The sequence below is a fragment of the Gossypium hirsutum genome, chromosome D07, assembly GCF_007990345.1.
Source record: "Gossypium hirsutum isolate 1008001.06 chromosome D07, Gossypium_hirsutum_v2.1, whole genome shotgun sequence".
NCBI classification, from domain to species: domain Eukaryota; kingdom Viridiplantae; phylum Streptophyta; class Magnoliopsida; order Malvales; family Malvaceae; genus Gossypium; species Gossypium hirsutum.
This window is the reverse complement of record NC_053443.1, coordinates 30,512,704-30,533,302: the sequence shown is the minus strand read 5'-3', so window position 1 is coordinate 30,533,302 and position 20,599 is coordinate 30,512,704. Positions and strand designations below refer to the sequence as shown.

Below are 20,599 nucleotides of genomic sequence, written 5' to 3'. Positions count from 1 at the left end.
ACCACGCAAGACCGAACTAAGACTTATAGGTGCTTTTTATGGCTCATCATCCCCTTTGATGACTAAAAGCACATACCTCTTCAGACAGTCCTTTCTTGTTTACGGGCCGTCACAAAAGAAACATTTTATCTAGCTACCTTTCTCATTTAGGTTGTTGTTGGTTTTCCACTTCTCGTTTCATCGTTTCCCATTGCCATCGTTACCTATTACCATTGTCATACTCGCCATGTCCTTCTTCATCTTCCCTACCATCACCCTTCCCATTGGCCTTGGAAGACTCAAACTTATCTTTCCTTGGAACAAGTTCAATTAAGGACTCTATTATCGTCATGGCTTTGGTAAGTTCTTGGACTCATCGGCGTTACAACTTTTGCTTCACCCATGGCTTCAACCCATCCAAAAAGAAAAAAAACACCTCATTCTCTTTCAAATAAGAAATTTGGAGCATGGTTTCACTTAACTCCCGCACATACTCCCTAACTGTGCCTCGTTGCGTAAACCGGTGTAACTTTGCTCAAGCCTCATACTCGGTATAATCTGGGTAAAACTGTGCCCTGAATTCTTTTTGGAATTCCTCCCAAGTCCCAATTGTGGTTCCACCACGTCTCTTGTAACACTTCATACCCAACCCAATCGCCAGATCCGGGTTACAGGGTGCTACACTCCATAATCAAATTTAACTATCACACCATTTATTACAATTTGCCTTTTCAAACAATTCAAGACAATAATATATTATTGATGACATATTTACTAATTGACTTCACAATTCTCAAAAATCTATTTCAATGATAACACTATAAATTAAGGTACAACGATTTCACTAAGTAAATTTAACCTATTGGATATTTACTTAGTGTTGGAATTATAATTTGACCACTTACCAATTAGTAGCTAAACCATATCTTTTGAAGAAAATTTTTTGTATATATGTATAGGATATGATATTTTATATGAATAGACACTTGTACGTATCATGCCAATAAGTTATGATATACACTCCCTATTACAATTGACTTTTGGTCAGGAGTCAAATACAACCCATTTTAGAAGTTTTGAATGTGCAATAAATGTTCAAGTTGCTCCACCACAAAGCACGAAATGAGTATTCAAATAAAGTTGATAATATATACTAATTATGAGTCTCATATTATAAGATGTTTTAAATGATTTGGAGATTCAATTTTGACATGATTTGTGATTACTATTTGCTTTGATAGTTTTCCCAACATTAGGGGAGAAAAACAATAGTTGGATAAATAAATTACTTGAAATAAATTAGCATTATCTTGATCATCGTAGAAAGTTATTTGAACCAAAAGTTCAAAAAGATAATTCATTTTATTACAAGTTAACTACCAAATATATTTACTAACCTGATGAGAATAATCAAGTGTTATATACCAGTTAATGTTTTGATTTGAATTGAAGTCCTAGTAGGACAACTTGTTAGAATAAATTAAAGTAATGCATGCCTAAAGCATGACAAGTCGATTGGTACCGAAGATGAAAATTCTCGTAAAAGAAAATAATTAATATATATGTCAGATGGTGGAGGTGGGTGTTCCAGAAGAGCCTTAAGACATAACTAATTATTACAACTCCAAAAGAGAGTCAAATACCTGAAATTGACGATGGAAATAATGAAAATAAAGAAATCTCGATAGTCAATAAGAGAAAATATGGAACCGTGAAAATAGAGAGTTGTTGACAATATTTTTCATGCAATAGTATTATTGAGATAATGAAGCAAAAGGAGGATCTTGAATAAATTTATCAAAAAACATAGACATGAAATAGATTAGCTAAAATAGAAAGACGCAATTTAAGTAGAATTAAATTTGTGAAGTTTCTGGACCAGTAGTCCAAGCATCTAAAGGTTTAAGGTCAGTGGAGTACAAATGAGTTGTTTTGTGAAAATGAAATAAGAAAATGAAGTTATCTCTAAAGCCTTAGCAATAATTATGAAAATATATTCTTTTGTGGTAGATGCAATAACATTTAGATATCTCATTAGTTTGACAGCTTATGAAAATTTGATATGCGTCTAATGATTGTTGTTACAATCTTTATATGAATCACTATCTAGTAGAAATTTATATTAAAATCCTTGAAGGATTTAGAATGTTGTAAGCGTATAAAAATTCTCAAGATATTATTCGATACATTTGAGTAAATATTTATATGAAATAATTGACTTAAACATATGTGGTAAATTCAACTCGATGAATAATAGTTAAAGAAAGATTATAAGATGATCCAACATGCACATGAATAAAAAGATCATAACCAAACTTTGTTATGATTATTATTCAAACTCCCGAATAGATCAAAATATATTTTCCCAAAATTCTTCCTCGCTAATGGCATTCAGAAGAATGATGATATAAATGTTTAGCAAATTGTTCAAGTTATCATTTGAAAAACTAGTATTTAAGATTGAATACGTAAAATATGAGATTTCATGTAATGTTGTCATGAGGGGAGTAAATATGCGTTGTATCATATTTTTCTTAACTAAGGTTTTTTCTCATTGAATTTTCTTGGTAATATTTTTAATGAGGCATTAAACGAATTGAGTTATTCGAGTTAATTCGATTTTTTTCGAATTTCGAGTTCGAATCGAGTTGAGTTTTTGGATTTGAATAATTCAAATAAATCGAATACCAAACTATTATATTTTAAAATTTACCCCAAACTCCCAAACTTTTGTACTTTCTCCCAATACTTTTACTCTCCTCCCATCCCATTCCCGTCTACCTCAAACCCATTTTTCCTTTAGATTTTTTTTGAATATCCCCCCTCCCCAAATTTTACTCTCCCATTTACTTTCTCTCCAAAATTTACTCTCCAAAACTTTTAAATTTTTTCTCTAAACTTTTACTTTTCATCCTTAACCCTAAATAAAAAATTAAAATTATCCAAAAAAAATCCCTAAACCTAAATAGTAATAATTTTATTTATATCTACATATATATTATTAAATTAAATTACACATTTTGTACTATTTATATTATTGAATTATTTAAGCAAATTGAATCTTTATAAATTTATGTTAAAATTGAATTATTGATGATGCCATAAAATATTCGTGTTAAAATTTTATATTAGTATCGATTTCACATTTTATCTTTAAAATAATTTTTATTAAAAATCACTTTTTTACATCTAATATATTTTTTAATTTCAAAATACATAATGACAAGAATCAAAAGATAATTGAAGCAATTAAGCAAGCAAAGAAGCTAACCCGTATATAAAAGATTAATAAATAAGTTATGAAGAGATGAAAGTTAATAACAAATTTGATTACGGTGAATGACAGTTGTTACAATGATCCAAAGTCATTTTTTTAATTTAACTCAAATAAATAATTCAATTCGATTGTATTCAAATTCAGGCCAAATCTAAAGTGAAGAACTCTTTTAACTATTAGGCCATGCAGGATTAATTAGTGACTTTACTTTTATTTTCATAATTCGTGTTGTTTACTTAGCTCTGTTTGATTGGTGGAAAATATTTTCCGGAAAATATTTTACGGATTTTCCAGTGTTTGATCGGTGTAAAATGAAATCCTAAGGGAAAATGTTTTACAAACACAGGTAAAAAAGGCCCTAATTTATGGAAAACGTCTTACCGATTTGGAATCAGTAAGACATTTTCTGGAATTTCCGGCGTTCTCCCTTCTCTACACCCTCGTTCTCCCTTTCATTCTCCCTTCTCCTCTCTACACCGATCTGGTTTCGTTCTCCCTTCTCCCTTTCGTTCTCCCTTGATCTGGTTTCGGGCTCCTTTTCCCCCCTTGATTTCTTCTTCCTTTTATAAATTAATTTGGGGATTTTCTGCTTGTTTTTGTCTGAGATCTCTTGCTTGGGTTTTCTGCTAGTTTGGCTGCGGTGTTTGGCTTGTCTTGGGCAGACTTTCTTCGCAGACTTGCTTTAGAAAGGTATATTTTCTTGTCCATAGTTTTGTGAATCGGTTTCTGGGTTAGTTCCTTTATGTTATTGGTTTCTTGTCCATAGTTTTGTGAATCGGTTTCTTGTCCATAGTTAGAAAGATTTTGGCCCCTGTTTATGCTGAATGTCACCTCTGCTCTCACTGATCTGTGCCTACAGTCTTCTGTAGTTACCACTGTATCGTTGGTCGCAGCTTAGATTTTAATCCATGCTTTTGATGTTCTAACAGCATCAAATGTAGTCAAATGTAGTTTAATCCATAGTTTTGTCGTTGGTCGCAGTTTATTACTTATCTAGTTAGAAGTTAAATTTGTTAGTATTTGATGCTAGAGAAAATGGCTTCCTTTGATACTGGCAGTCCTATAGACCATGTGCTGCAATAAGAGGACATAAACTCCAAGGGTTTTTGTTGATAAGAGCCTGCAACTCATTGTAAACAACACCTTGCAAATGAAAATGAGTCATAGCCTCATAAACATCAGTAGGAGTAGAATCTGACAGATAAACTACCTTGGTTCTTTCATATGATTTATTTTTTTACATGTTGGCGTAGGCAATTAAGAACCTTGTTCTTGGAAGACATCTCAATTATTGAGAAATATGGTCGATGGATTCATGAGATTGCGATGAATAATTCAGTTCTTGAGACTTTAAACTTTTACATGACGGATCTTGTAAAAGTTGGTTTTGAAGATCTCCAACTTATTGCTAGAAATTGTCGTAATTTGGTCTCTGTGAAAATTAGTGATTGTGAAATTTTAGATCTCGTCGGTTTCTTTCATGCTGCTGCTGTTTTAGAAGAATTCAACGGTGGTTCTTTCTACAACCAACTTGATGGGTATGCTGCTGTAACATTCCCCTCGAGGTTATGTCGTTTGGGTTTAACCTACATGGGGAAGAATGAAATGCCAATTGTGTTTCCTTTTGCACCGTTGTTTAAAGAATTGGATCTCCTTTATGCATTACTCGACACAGAAGATCACTGCTTGTTAATACAAAGTTGCCCAAACTTGGAAGTTCTCAAGGTTGAATCACAAAACCATTGTCCGTATTCTATTTTTTTCATTATGTTCTTTAATTATCAAACATATGTTTTCTGAGTGGAAAAACATATTAATAGTAATTAATTACATTTAATTACTTAATTTTTTCATAAATTTTTCATTTGCTGAAGTCCTATATGAAGTCCTTAATTAAAGTCCTATATGATTTATTTGCTGAAGAGTGAGCTTCTAAAATCTGTATATGTTGAAATCTAAAATCTGTATTTGGTAAGGTTCCCATGGAATTATTAGACTTTTAATTTTTAATAAGGATTTTACTGCATCATAGCTGCATCATAGTTCTATTACCTGTATTCCCCCATTTATGTTTCAATGCGCGAGAGAAATTCTGTCACTTTGTGTTCTATTACCTTGTCCTTGTGTCATCAACTTTTGGATCTTTATGGACTCGATTTAGAACTGGAGTTTTCACATGAAGAAAAACAATTTTCTCTGTTGAAAGAAATTTTAAAGCTTGGTATAGATGTAGTGGTGTCTGATGCATTTTCCTCCATATTTTTTGAAATTCTTGGAACTGCATTTTGAGACTTGGAAGCTGTTCTTTCTGGGTTTTTGGTACCTGAACTGCTTGTGGATGAAATATAAGAAACTGCCGCAGAGTGCTCTGAATCTTCCAAACTAGGCACTAACTTGAGGGACTAAAGCTTCTTCCTCAACAGTTTGAGCCTCTTCTCAGCCTTGTTCATTACTTTGGTCTATTCTTTGAGTTTTTTCATATATATATATATATGAAGCTTGTGTTGTTTCTTATGGGATACATTTTCGTTTAGGGTTAATTTTAGAAGTTTAAAATTCTAGATTCCGGTTTCAATGTTAATGGCATTGATTATTATGTCAAATCTTGAGAAATGAAAATTTTTTCAGCAACTCATGTGATACAAAATGCATCAAATATGTATAGAACATTATACTTTTATAGCAAATCATAACAGAATTCAACTCTTATGATTTAACAGTAAATCTTCTTTGATAATAATTGCTATCTCATAAATGTTAATTATTTCTTCTATCTTTTTTTTTGTGAATTTATTCGTTTTTCTTTATTTACAAGTAATCGATATCAAAATCTTTTACGAAAAATCCAATTAGTACATCCTCAAACTATAATCTAGATATTAAATTGGTCTCTATAATCTAGATTTTAAATTGGTCTCTATAAATTTTGATATTGAAAATTATAACTTATAATGTGATTCCTTTAGTTTTTTTAGAACATTAATATCCGATTATTCTTTTTTCTTCCAATTATAACTTATAATGTGATTCTTTTTTCGTCCAATTATAAATATATTAATATTTGTTGAAGTATTGGACACAGAAAGTAGTTTAATTTCTCAAAAAATTATTAATGCAATTATAATTAGCTTGATATAAAAATTTATTAATATATATTAATATATGTAAAAACAACTTTTCCAGAAAATATTTTCAGAAAATCTGTCAAACAACAGAAAATATTTTACACAGATTCAATCAAACACCAGAAAATATTTTCCAGTAAATCATTTTACAGAAAAGTAAAACATTTTCCAGAAATTATTTTACGGAAAACATTTTACTGGCAATCAAACATATTAGTGATTTTACTTTTATTTGATTTTATTATAATAATAAAAAGCTAGAAAGCAAAAAGCCGCCAGAAGTCTTTCCGTTGAATTTTGAATTGACCGTCAACAGGGCAAAGATTTTTTTGACACCATAAGCATTACGAGGACGTAGGCAGATAAAGCTTTAATTATGAATTCCTCTATTTTTTTTAAAGTTAGATTTCTTAATTTAATTTTCATATTTTAACTAAACCGATAAATTAATCCGATCAACTAACATTATTAAAATTTATCATTTATCAACGATTTAATCATTTATATAAATAAATAATGACATTTATATGCGACTGAAATTTAAAATTAAATCATAAAAAGAATATGAAAATGACATTTTTTCCTCAATTGATAGTCGGAACAAATGGAAACTACCTTCTCTTTTAATTTAGCTCTTTCAAATAGAATTATCATTAATAAAATGAATGGAGATATGGTAAATTTTGTAAGACAGATCTAGATTTCACTACTTCTGCATATTATTATCATATATGTAAATTTAACACATATAAAGAATATATATATTTGTCATTATTTCCCATGTAAAATTATGAGGTCTAGATATATCAAATTGAACTCTAATCAAATGCCATTTCCCCCTTTTCTGAATGTGTGTACATACATATAATCTTTCTATTTTCAACAATCATCAAAATATTTTAAATGCTATCTCTCTGCCTTACCACTATGACCTGAATTACTGTGTCAGAAAAAACGAATAATCAAATGGAGCTATATATTAACAGAAGTGAGAGAAGGGGAAAGAAGTTCTGCCCATCATTGATTAAACTCTACTCATCCTCATCCTCATCCTAATCCTCAATGATTTAATCCTCTTACCTCGAAGGGTGGGGTCGGAGTTACCCAAGTTTACAGGTGAAGATACAAACAAAACCGGTGCTTGGCATTTAATGATGATACAAACCAAGCCGGTGCTTGGTGTTTAATCATGTTCATGCTGTAACATTAGGCTTTTGTCTGTCTTGCCTGATCATTACGTCCCTTGAGCTGAAGCAACCTAGACATTGATCGCAGCCTGTTCGTTATCTCCGTGAATGATGGTCTAGATTCAGGATCAGCTGACCAGCATTGTTCCATCAGCTCCCTCCAATCAGGGTCACAGTGTTCTGGAATTGAAGGTCGAAGAGTGTTCTTCACAATCCCCCCTGCAATCACATTTTACAAATGGAATGTAAAGCCAAATTTAAGTGAAAAAAGGAAGCTTTTTCTTTAGTTTTCAGATACATATGGCAAAAATTCAATACACCATTTTAGCTAAAATATGCACTCCATAGTGGATCTAATACCATGTCATAACATCCCAATTACTTTTTCCATGCCTGTAAAATTTCTGCTTAAAATCGTAGCTAATGGCAAATTAGGTAAACTGAAATCTTACCAATAATGGCACCACAATGCATATCAGCATAAGGCTCCTCTTCAGTCAAGATTTCCCACATTGAAATTCCAAATGAGAACACATCAACCTGCCAAATCAAATATCATAAATTTCGGCATTTAACATGCTTGTTCTTTCCTTCACAGTGGCAGCACACACTGACCTTCTCAGAAACACGATTGCTGTTACCATTTAATAACTCTGGTGCCATCCATGGAAGGGTTCCTCGCACACCTCCAGAAACAAGAGTGCTGCGCTTAATTCTTGATAATCCAAAATCTCCAACCTACAGAAACAATACACAGTAACCATGTTTCAAATGAACAGCCAATGAAAACCTCCCATCACCAAGCTTCCTAACTTGACAAGATAAGGGTATGCTACTGTCCCCAAGCATATCGGCATTCATCTTGGACCAAAAACAATCACTTTCACTTCAATCAGAATTAATTATTCTTCTCTCTAGCCATTTATGGTCTTTAGTAATAACGTTAGCCACCTTGAACTCAATATCTACTAGAGACGAGTTTGTAAATATTACCTTGCATATGGGTCGTTGTGGGTCCCTTAGATTCACAAGCAAATTATCACATTTCAGATCAAAATGGACAATGTTTTTGGAGTGCAAGTATTCCATGCCAAAAGCTGCATCCCTGGCGATTATAAGCTTTTTGCAACAATCAAGCGATCTGCATAAGAATTCCAAACAACCAGTAAGCACATCATTAATGAGGGAAGGACTATAAATTTGAGAGGATGAACCTAGGTTACCCATCCTTGATTAGGACATTTCTAAGCGATCCGTTGACCATAAATTCAGTTACAGTTGCCAAAGTTCCTCCAGTTCCATCTGGTACTACTCCATAAAATGCTACCACATTTGGATGAAGCAGATTTGAGAGGATCTGTGCTTCTCTCCAGAAGTCTTTTGTCTGGCACAACCAAATATATATTAGCTTCAGGCATGCAAATAACTGAAATTGCTATGAAGAATTTGACTGCAAAACTGTTTAAAGATCTCTATAGTACTACAGTGGTAATCCCCCCTTTTGCTTGCTATTTCAAGATTAAAGAAAAAGAAGCAAAGCAGGGAAATAATGACCCAGTTCAAAATGACCACCGAAGTGGAGCGTCTTGGATAATTCTCAGCTATTTCTTTCACATTTACTTCAATTGACTCAAGCACCAAACCCCACTCTTAAAGGATTAAAAGAAAAAAGAAAAGGAAAACCCTTTTTCTTTTCTTCTTTTGAAGACCTCTACTCAAATTTTGAATCAACTATGGCAACCCACAGACTAATTTTTCTTTATAAAAACATGCGTTTGTGATAAATATCAACACTCTTCCTTGATAAACATATGTGATTTTGATGCATGTCAAAGCTGCTGCAAATTACTTTTAACTCGAGGGCTGAAAACCCTCCATAAACAGAAAAAACAGATTACCAAATCTCAAATCACAAAGGGCAGAATAACAGTAGTGGATATATTTCCCTTTAAAAGGAGTCAAGAAGAAGGCCGAAAAGGAAGAAGAGAAAGGGTACCCCCATGAATTTACTTCCATGACATAACAATAATAGTATTTTGAAACTCTTTCCTTGTTTCTGGAATGCAGTGTACAATTCATACCACCTAGCCAGCAACTATATTTAGGATTAGAAACTGGAAAGAAAGGGGCGGAAAAAGAGGGAAAAATCTCCGCAGACCTACCAGCTTGTCCTGGTCTGATGATTTCCCAGAAAAGCAACTCTTTTTTATTCTCTTTATAGCAACATCTGTTCCCCGCCATTTTCCATGGTAAACAGATCCATATGTACCAGATCCTAGCTCCCTCAGTTCTTCAAGATCGGCATTTTTAATAATCTGCACATCAAAATTAGAAAACCTTCATTAACGTTCAAAAGCTAATCTTTCAAGGAGGAAACTAAAATGGGGAGGGGGCTGATACAGGTGTGGTAATTTAGTCCAAAAAGTTACTGGGTACAAGGGAAATATGACTAGAAGTTGACATAGAATCAAATTTTCTATCAATTAACCATCAGTCTGGTAACCATATTAAAAGTAGATTAATAGCAATATTCTTGGTTTTCAGAGGGACAAAAGACAGTTGTTAGGACTAATTACAAAGACAGTTAGAAAATAGACAAGAACTGAAAAGTCATGGCAAGGTAAGGAGATGGAGAAAAGATAAAAAGGAAGAGGGAAAACTACACAAACATGATCAAATTATAAACGGATGCATAAATTAAGTAGAATCTCTTTCATGTGTGCAGTAAAGAAGATGCCATAAGCAACACATGATTAGAATTAGTCCTCCACACAGTATGTGGGTGGATAACAAATAATTTTATTATTTGAATAAATGTTGTCAAACTGCTACATATCTGAATCTAAAAGAGGAGAATAGTAAAAAAGAGTAACATGCAGTTTTTAAAATAGAACTAAATAGGCACAATAGCCAGCTTGAAAAAGAAATGGTTTTAAATCATATTTCCAAGAAGAAAAACATTAGCATACCCTTGATTTTTTTCTAATTTTCATTTCATGTGTAATGTTCTTTTGTCAATTCCCCAATTTTGTTTCAATGTTCTACCAAATGAAGGATATTAATTTTAGTAAAAATTTCAATGTAGATTAACTAAATGGAACCTTATTAAGAAAAACAAAATGTTTTTTCCGCCTAACAACTAGAGAATTACACTTGCTTTTCAAAATTTTATTACACTTCTCACTAAACAACACTGAATGAACTGGTCAAATATCAACTTTTTAAACTGAAAACAGGTATAAATAAGTTTCATGCAGAACCTGCAAGCCATAGATGTTGGCTTCCTTTTCAGCTATGACAGCATCACTGAAGGACTCATCCTTGTCTTGAACATCAGCTGAAGAATCCTATGAACAAAGCCATGAAGCTACCTGAGTCTACTAGCAGTGGTACACATTATAAAAACTAGATTTACATGATAAATTTAACAAATCTTACCTTAGACTCAGAATCTGCAATGGCATCCTCCAACTCTGTTCCAGTAGGAGATATGATATCAGTGCTGATCACATCCACATGTGGGACAACTGCAGATGAAACTAGCATCCCAGAAAGAACACTAGTGGTAACATCTTTTGACATAACTATGGGCTCCGGTTGGATTTGATATTGATTCTTTCTTGAAGGTTCAGTTAGAGAAAACGTAATATCTTCTACAATTGAATTCTTGTGCAAGGGATCTAGGAGGACCACCTTCTCAGCATTTGGATTGGAATAATTAAGTTCATCATCAATGAGGGGAACCTCTTTCCTAGCTGCATTATTGTCTGAAATTTGTGACATAGCATGAAGGTCTTCATTGAGCAAGCTTGAGCACAGAACAGAGTCAACATGAATTGTAGGTGAGTGCAACTTCGTTGAGCCCATAAGCATATCTTCTTTAGATATATCATTTTGACTTGCAACAAACTGAGATTGTGGTGGTTCATGCAACATAGGGCCATTCAAAGACTCAGAGATAAGATCACCCAATTTACTATCAAGTCTTGTGTCATTTATGCTCTTTGAAAACAAGCATGTGGCTTCAGTGTTCCTGGCACATGAAGTAATATCTCCCTGTCCAATTACTTTCCCATTGAAACCACAAGATTCAGCTATATCAGATGTGGTTTTTCCCAAGGTTTGCAGATGTTTGATGTTACTATTTATAGATAAGGATGAAGGAACCATCTTCTGAGAGACTTGCGAATCTTTTTCCTGAGTACCTACAGCAAAACCAGATGTTTGGTTGCAGTCTGCATTAGACAATTTGTCGTTATATCCCATACTGCTATCAGGGGATTTCCCCTCATAAAGTTTTCCACCTTGATGCAAAAATGGATCACTTATATAAGACATGTTCCTGGCATCCAAGCTTGCAGTATATTCTTCATAATTGTCAAGCCTCACAAAACTGGATTTACTCAAATCAATTTTAGCTGTTTGGTATTTTTCATTACTGTCACTGGTTCCCTTGTGAATAGGTTCATTCACGCCAGAAGGTTCAGGGTTTGGAAAGCAGTTCTGCATATCCAGTTTTGATTTTGACGTAGATTCAGTGTCCAACAAGTAATTATCTGCACTGGACGTCATAAGATCAATTTTATCATGCTGTTGCATCAACCTTTCCTGCATGGAATTTGAAAAAACAAGGGAAGGTGATGGGCTCTTTGCAAAATTTAAAGGGGAAGATGGGCTCATTCCTTCTTGTGAACAGTAAGCAGACCTCCCTCCACAGTCCTGCAGCTTTGAATCTGAAAATGCATGTGATATACCTGGGTGAGAATCCAGGGAATCAACAGATCCTGACAACAGGCTTAATGGATTGCCAGCATTTGAGATGGGCTTTTCAGAAAGGAATGATCTTTCTTTGTGCATAAACCTTTCATGTGAAATGCCATTGTAATCACCATTGCTTTTGTTGAAAACTACAAAAAATACGGAATCTTTGCTGGGATCAGGGCTTAGTAGCTGCCCTCCATAAGCTTGGCATGTGTGGTTGGCAGCAACCCTTATGCAAGGGTGACTATGATTCATCAAAGCAGGTGGAACCTGTAGGGCATCTTTATAGTTAGGATTAATAGTGCTGCGGATCTCAGGATTCAAGTGTGCTGTATTGAAGGAATAGTTGTATTCAGAGCTGGAGTTATTAGACATTGACTGTGCACAAACATTGCATTCTTCATGCTGGAAAGGTAGTGGAGAAATAGGAGTAGATGGGGATCTGGTTGTATTTTGGATATCAAGGAAAACCTGAGATGGATGCAATGCATTAAAACCACCCATAGTGTCCAAAGACATTACTGAAGTTGGACACCATTTGGGGAAACTAGGGTTAGGATTCAAATTGGGTCCCAATTGACATCCTTCACTAGGTAAGCAGAGCTCACCAGAGATTTTCCTAGGACTAGGATCTACTGTCCCATTAACAGCAGCCACATACTGGTAATCAGGATTGCTCTGGTGCATGGTCATTGCCTCAAGGGAAGATGCATTTCCAGATTCATCATAGGGAATCAAAAATATCCTCAGCTTTTTAGAACCTTTAAGCTTTTCAAGCCCATGGTATTCCTCTATCATATTCTTAAGGTCTTCATCAGAAGAAACAGATATAAGGGCATCAAGATCCTCACCTGGAAGTTGGTACTTGATTGAATGAGGTTGGTTGCAAAAATTTGAAGTTCTCCTCAGAAACTCTTCCCAAGAAAGACAATCCTGAATGGAAATAATGTGCGTCTCTCCCCCAACATATCTGAGTTTACCATCACTTGGCCTAGGCAATATTTTTCCACCAAAGCTGCACAGAAGTTTCATTTTCCCAGATTGAGATCCATCAGTAGCTCCCTGCCCACTAAAGTTGTTGGAACTAGAAGAGTCACATGCATAAATGGCTGTAGTAGGTGGTCCAAAACCATTTGGATGGCTCCTATCACAATTCAGTTCACCATAAGCCTTCCCTGTCACTTGTCCAATTTCACCATCTTTCTTCTGGTATCTACCTATCTTTTCAACACAAGACCCATGTTCACTCCCTCTAGAAGAACCATTCAGAGATGCAAAATCAGAAATGTCAGAAGCACACTTGGAATCCGTTCTTTTCAACTGAATTCGGGCAAGATCCTGATACCCCATCTGGCGGTTCTGATTGAACCAAACCCTCTTCTCATGTGTCAGTGCTGCATCTGGTCTAGCAATGGCTCTTGTGCCAACACACTCCTGAACAAACTCCATGGAGAATTCCTCACCTGTCTGTACAGATATAGTCTTATTATTATTTACATTCTTTCCAACATTAGGAACAGCATATGTATATTCTTGTTGTACTAATTGATCAGATGGGCCAGACGTTTCCCTGATCATGTTCCAAACAAGTTCCTAGGTTTGTTTACTTACATAACAACAATGTGTTAGCTCCTTGGACCACTCTTTTTCACTTCAATCCACCAATCAATAATGCATAATTAAGTCACTCATCGTATCAGCTAGCATTCAGAACCTCACGGTTAAAATCTAGGATTCCCTACACCTCAAACGCTAAACTTCAAAATTGACAGCAATACTTTCACAAATCCCCAACATCTATCTTCAACTTGCAACCCAATTTCTCAACCAAATCCAACACATATGTATCCGTGACAAAAAGAACACCGCAAATTCGCAGATCCTTTTCACAAAAATTACGTACAAATTATTCACAAAATATCAGTTTCCATCCAATGCCAAAATTTAGTTAGAAATCTAATCATAACAAATACCTTCCTCTTCTACAAATTCCAGACCGTTGATCCAAAGGAAGAATATAAGCAAACCTATCTCTAACTCGAAAAAAGAAAAAAGGAAAGAAAAAGAGAGAGCTCAAAATCACATTTCAAGACCGTCGCTGTACGACAAACCTAAAAAAAATCAAACATAAAACAATAAATAACCAGCGACGTTTTCGAACAACGGCTTATCGATAACAGAATTTAAAATATAAGCGAAACTTAAAAGAAAATGATGATACCTGGTAATCAACCTCCTTTGTGAAATCAGTGGTTTGAGCTCCTGAGCTGACAATTATTGACGATTAAGATTTTTTTTTGATACGATATAGAGAGGGAAAAGAACGAAATGAGAAAAAGAAGAAGAAAGAAAGAGGGAAAGTGGAAATGGTGGAGAAGGGAGCGTGGCTTACGGCTGTAGCAAGTTACAATTTCGAGCATGCAAGAGCTGACGTTGCCGAGAATTAAGCAGCATCCATCGACAACCCTCATTCAAATATGAATTATTAATTTTTCAGTTTTTAAGTTGTAACGATTTTCCTGCGTTTAGTTTTGTTATTTGGAGTTCAGAGAGTTTGCTTTTCCTTCTCAACTTTGAGCTGTTCTTTCATTTAAAAAGAAAATTGTTACAAGATGGGCAATTTGCCACTAAATTTAATTGTTTGAATTTGAAAGTTTTGGGCAATACAATTTTAAAATTTTTATCCAAAATTATTTTACGGAACTTAAATTATATATAAATTTTAATATAATATGTACTTTTATACATTAATTTTAATTTTATGAAATTTTATATATAAAATTTTAGTTTGATATTATTGTTATAAGCTATTAATATAATCGTTTTATATTTACATATTATTATTGTTATTTAATATAAAAATAAATTAATATATTTATTTCTTTGAATATTTATAATTAAGATCAAAATTAGAATACAACAAGAAGTTCCATTTCATAGAACAACAATCATCACAGACAGAGCAACCATGGCATATAGCCAAAGCCAATTGTACCAATAACCATGATCCCAAACATAAACGGTCAAACCCCATAAAAGCAAAAAAAGAAAAAAGAAAAAAAAGGAATCATCACTAGTTACTTTGGTGCCAGCCACTAATGAAAAAATTAGTGCGTATATTCTCGATTATCGAGCCTCCATTTTCACTAAAGACCTTGCTCACAAGTGAGTGAGAAAACAATGGAGTACAAGACTAAGCCAAACATCCTCAATTGCCAGTCGAGAGACACCACACAACCACCTCGAAAAGATCGAAAATAGCCACTAGCAACACCCAACTCGGATCACCCACCAAATAGGATTGAAGCAACAAACATCTTGAATCTGGAGACAAAACAACAAAGTAGCATCTGGGGTTTTTAGTGCCACCACCCATCCATCATTCGTAGCTGCAGCAGAAACTCTCACCTAAAGCGGAGGACATCTGCATCCAGAAATCCCACACCGAAATAGAGACGAGGCATTAAAGCTTAGACGAGCCCCCAAAAGGAGTTACTAAAATGAGAGGAGGGCAAAAAAATAACTAAGGAAGAGGATGAAAAATGACCAACCACCAACGAGAGGTGATTGACAAAGTTATTGATATAAAAATTATAGTTAAAATGATAAAGTTAAAAGTGTTGGATATGCATATGTTCAAATTTAAATTTTATTATAGTATTATTTTATTAAAAAATATGAAAAATAAAAAATACTTTCATATTAGTATTAATTAATTTGCATATAAAATAATATTTTAATAAAATTCTAATTGAATTGATATCCTTTAATTAAATACATAATGATTTATTAAACCCTCAAATATTAGTTATTCATTTATTTTTTTATGTATTTGGAGTGATTTAATAAATAATGGTTAAAAAATTTAAAATGAAATGAAAAATTAAAATAATTTTTAAGAAAAAATCAAAGGGCTTTAATTAATGAAGGCGGATATTGCCGACGAAAATGTGTGGCTGTGGTAAGGGACTAGTTTTCGACGTTAAGTAGGAATCATGTACGCGTCTGTTCACATAGTTGTCTTTGTCAGCATCATGTTTTCATGAATTTTTGAGAAAATAAAATCTAGATTGAGTTTCTGATTTTTAGTTAGTAGTGAAATTTCAGAGAAATACAATTTTTTTTCAAATCTAAAAATTGATCTCACCTTATCTCAAAATTCACTAGATACTACAAGAAAACAAAGAAAATATTTATTTTAAATAATTAATTAAATACAAGTAAGAAAATTCAAGAAATTTAGTAGTAATTAGTTTAAATATTTTACCAATTATGATTAGAAAATTCAAGAAATTTAGTAATAATTAGTTAAAGTAGTGGTGGAGCTAGTATGTTAATCCGTTTTTATTAGAATAATCACTGTTTCACAAGTTATCATTTGACATAATTTTAAATAAAGTAACTAAGGTTTTCTTCTTCACTTTCACTTTGGCCAAAATTTACTATAACATTATCTAGCTATTTTTGTTTCATTTTTACACTTCTAACAAGTTAGAAACCATCTCCTAATCATTTTCCATAAAAAATACACATTTTAATTAATTTTATAAGCTTCCATCAATATCTTTTAATGAAAACTTTTAAAACACTTGATAAAATAAAAAAAACTATTGGTACATATATGTAAAACAAACTTCAAAGATTCAGAATTTATGAAAAATTTGAAGAAAAACATATCTTATACTTAAAATTTGGGGGGAAAATGATGAATTTTTTTCTTCTTTTCTTGCTAGGCACCAATATGAATAAGAATGATGATAAAAGTCTCTTCATCTTTTATTTTCTTTTTATATATATTATTATATTATTTATAAAATATTATTATTTAAGTAAAATATTAAATTATTATTTAACAAAAATATCAGTCAAAAGTCATAATGAGTAATTTAACTTCTTCAAGAAGATTTTCTCTTTGTTTTTATTAAGAATATTTTTTTTAATATTACTTTTAATATTATAAAAATATTTGAGGGGACTACTTATATTTTTAAGATGGCTATAATATATATACAAAGGGAGAAATTGCAAAAATCTTAAACTTTAGGGGGCTTATATTTTTTTGCGGCCATAGTATATTTACAAAGGATTAAATTGAAAAAAAAAACTTTGGGGGTCATGCCTCCTAGGCCTCTACTTAGCTCTACTGATAAGTTAAAGTATTTTACCAATTATGATCAAATAAGAGCCAATTATGATCAAAATGGAGGATTTGGAGAGATATATAAATAAGGGTGAGTTTGACATAATAAATAAAAAATAAACTAAATAAATATGTGGTAAAAGAGTACTATAATATCATCTTATCTCATTATTTTAAAATTGTGGCGCCCCAAACTCGATCAGGACGGTCTAACTCAAATTTCAAACGTCACATTAGCTACCGAAGTGACTTTCTGTTTAAACTACCACAAAACGCACCAACTGACCAATCACACCATATAATTAATCATGAAATATTTAATAAAAACCTAATATCAAACTTCTGTTGCGCTACTTTGACCAACAATCAACAAAAGGACTAATTCATAATTTAATATTTAACAAAAAATTATCTCGAAAACTTTAGTTAAACATACATGCATGCAGTAGGGTATTTTAAAAAGAGTTATATTTGTAGGGACTTGTACAATTGTTTAGTTTAAAAACGTATAATTAGATTTAAAACATAATATATAGTAACGTGTTGGGAAAAACTCCTTTTCACAAAGTTTAACAATAGTATTGTAGGATTAAACGTATAAGCCTTATTTTGAAAATTTTATTTAAGCATCTTTCACAACCCACATAAGATTACTAATTAAATTGTTAGCAGACATTTAACAGTTTACATGACTTGACCAAATTCTGTGTTACATCTCATGCATACCAAGCACATGCTTGTATCCAAATCACACATAAAACATCTAAGGCTTACCTCAATGACCAACGACTCTTCAACATGCACTTACAAGTTAGTCAAATAGTTATTCAAATCAATTATCAATCAATCATAATCCATCATTCAATAATCTATCTAACACAATGATAAAAATCTTAAACCAAATAATTAAATAGTCCATAGTGTCCAATTACAACCCGAAAATTATAAGTCCAATATTAAATCACCTAATTTGGTCCCACACTACCTTCCTCATTTGTTTTGCGAACACAACAACATACCCATGTATAGCCTAGAATTGGATCACTTGGATAGCTCACTTCCACACCTCATCGCACGCTATATCACTGCAATGTTATAAAGAGAGGGCGAGCTTATGAAAGCTTAGTGAGTGCTTAAACATATTACAAATAAACACATCAGTAAGTTAAAGGGTGACATACTATAACGATTCACATATTATTATAGTCTACACAAAGTAGTAACTCGTACGACACAATAGTTCTCAAAAACCTAGCAGTGCACATATAATAAGTAATTAGCATATCATATAAATTATCAATTGAATAAAATATCTGTTCATATGAAATAACAATTCATACAATTTAGCCAGATCACATAAATTATCAATTGAATAAAATATCTGTTCATATGAAATAACAGTTCATACAATATAATAATTCATTCATACCACATTGTAACTCATATATCTCAAACATAGATAAATTGGATTTTTGTGATTATGAAACTTATAGGGAACTCAATCATCACCTATAAGTGGATTCTATCACCATACATTGGATAAATGGATCTCCAAAACACACCTCACTTTTGGACTCAAAGAGCCCTACGCTGTCTTCGATATAAGTGTAGCATAAATGCTCGCACTCTTCAAACACACCACGCTATCTACGGTGAATGGAGTTATACTTGACATTCCCTTATCTCTCCAATGTATCTCCGGGCCACAATGCCCATTGCAATAAAAAAGGGGTGAATACTCACAATCCTATGGCATGCCAAATATATCCAATGGTTCCATAAGGTCACAATGCCAAAATATCTGTTTAACACATTCATAATATTTAGTATAATAGGGCTCACAATTAAGCAAAGCTCGCATATTATAACATAGTTTGCAATTTACAATTCGCAATAGAGCATAGTTTGCAAATAATATCACTTTTATGCAACATATATTGCACACATAACACGGTTCACATATCACTCATGATTTAGCTCACATAAATCATTGTTCGCATATTTTATTTAGCATAGGACACGTAATACCTTAGCTTACATGCAATGCAGCTCAAAATCTCACAATACACAGTTTGACAAATTAATGCAGTTCACCATATTAATATAGAGTACCAAATTAACACAGTTCACAATAATAATATAATTCGCCAAGTTAACATGGTTCACAATATAATACAATACACAAATATAATTGGGTTGCAATATCATAAATCTCATAATTCACTTACAGATTCGTGCATGCATAGATATGCATTATAGATCAAATTTACATGTTATAAGAGTCCATATTATATTATTTTTTCATATATCTGTTCATAAATATTACAAAATCATATACAAATATATATTATATATACATATTTATTTAATGACCCTTGTCACTTCAAATTTTAAGCATACATTGAAAGTCTCATGAATTTATATATTATATAAAACCATTCCCATAATTACATATATACTCAACCATGCATATATATTATATAATACCAAAATCCATTAATATATACTATGTAAAATAAAGCCATGCATATATATTATATAAGATAAAGTCATGCATATATATAATATATGTATCACCACCCACGTGTATATATATTACAACCCACATATATGTTGAATATATGTAAGACACATATATTACTTATATAGCACCAAAGCACCCATATGTATGTATATGTTTAATACCAACAAACCCCACTCACATATATTATATATGACTCTAATATCACACATATATATTACCAACTCCCTTATTTATATATTATATATAGAACACCTAATATATATATTGTATACAAAATAAAGCCCATGTATATATATTATAAGTTCATGCATTTTGCACCATTAAAACCGCACAATGTATATACTCAACGATTCAACCAAAATTATAAGGATTTGCACAATGAAGAAGTCAAGGTTCACATATTAATTAAGCAAAGGATTTGCATATGTTACCTTAGTCTATGTACTGGAGTTTAAATGTAGTATATCAAACCACTCACCTTAGTCAATACCTCTTGCACAACAATGTCAAACAAGCTTTTATTACCTTTTTGCATTGCTCGTGAAACCTCCCGATAAATTTGAAACTTTGCATACACATTAAATACAATATAAAATCATTATTAAA

The 20,599-nt window shown here is 32.5% G+C and overlaps 1 protein-coding gene across 3 annotated transcripts; it reads right to left on the bottom strand.

Annotated features, from left to right (window-relative positions):
- Positions 1 to 7,185: 7,185 nt before the first annotated feature.
- Positions 7,186 to 14,935, bottom strand: LOC107954922 (uncharacterized). Of its 3 annotated transcripts, XM_016890616.2 has the most exons (10): positions 14,722 to 14,932; positions 14,551 to 14,591; positions 11,007 to 13,796; positions 10,829 to 10,915; positions 9,731 to 9,883; positions 8,792 to 8,952; positions 8,562 to 8,709; positions 8,184 to 8,306; positions 8,021 to 8,108; positions 7,186 to 7,787 (listed from the first exon to the last, which is right to left on the bottom strand). In XM_016890616.2, the coding sequence occupies exons 1-10, from the start codon at positions 14,798 to 14,800 to the stop codon at positions 7,588 to 7,590; spliced, it is 3,870 nt and encodes a 1,289-aa protein (XP_016746105.2). In that variant the 5' UTR covers positions 14,801 to 14,932; the 3' UTR covers positions 7,186 to 7,587. The 3 variants fall into 3 exon arrangements, with proteins under 3 accessions (XP_016746105.2, XP_040952439.1, XP_016746106.1); XM_041096505.1 differs by having other exon boundaries at positions 11,007 to 14,440; positions 14,551 to 14,930; XM_016890617.2 differs by lacking the exons at positions 7,186 to 7,787; positions 8,021 to 8,108; positions 8,184 to 8,306 and having other exon boundaries at positions 8,783 to 8,952; positions 14,722 to 14,935.
- Between the last annotated feature and the right edge of the window lie 5,664 nt (positions 14,936 to 20,599).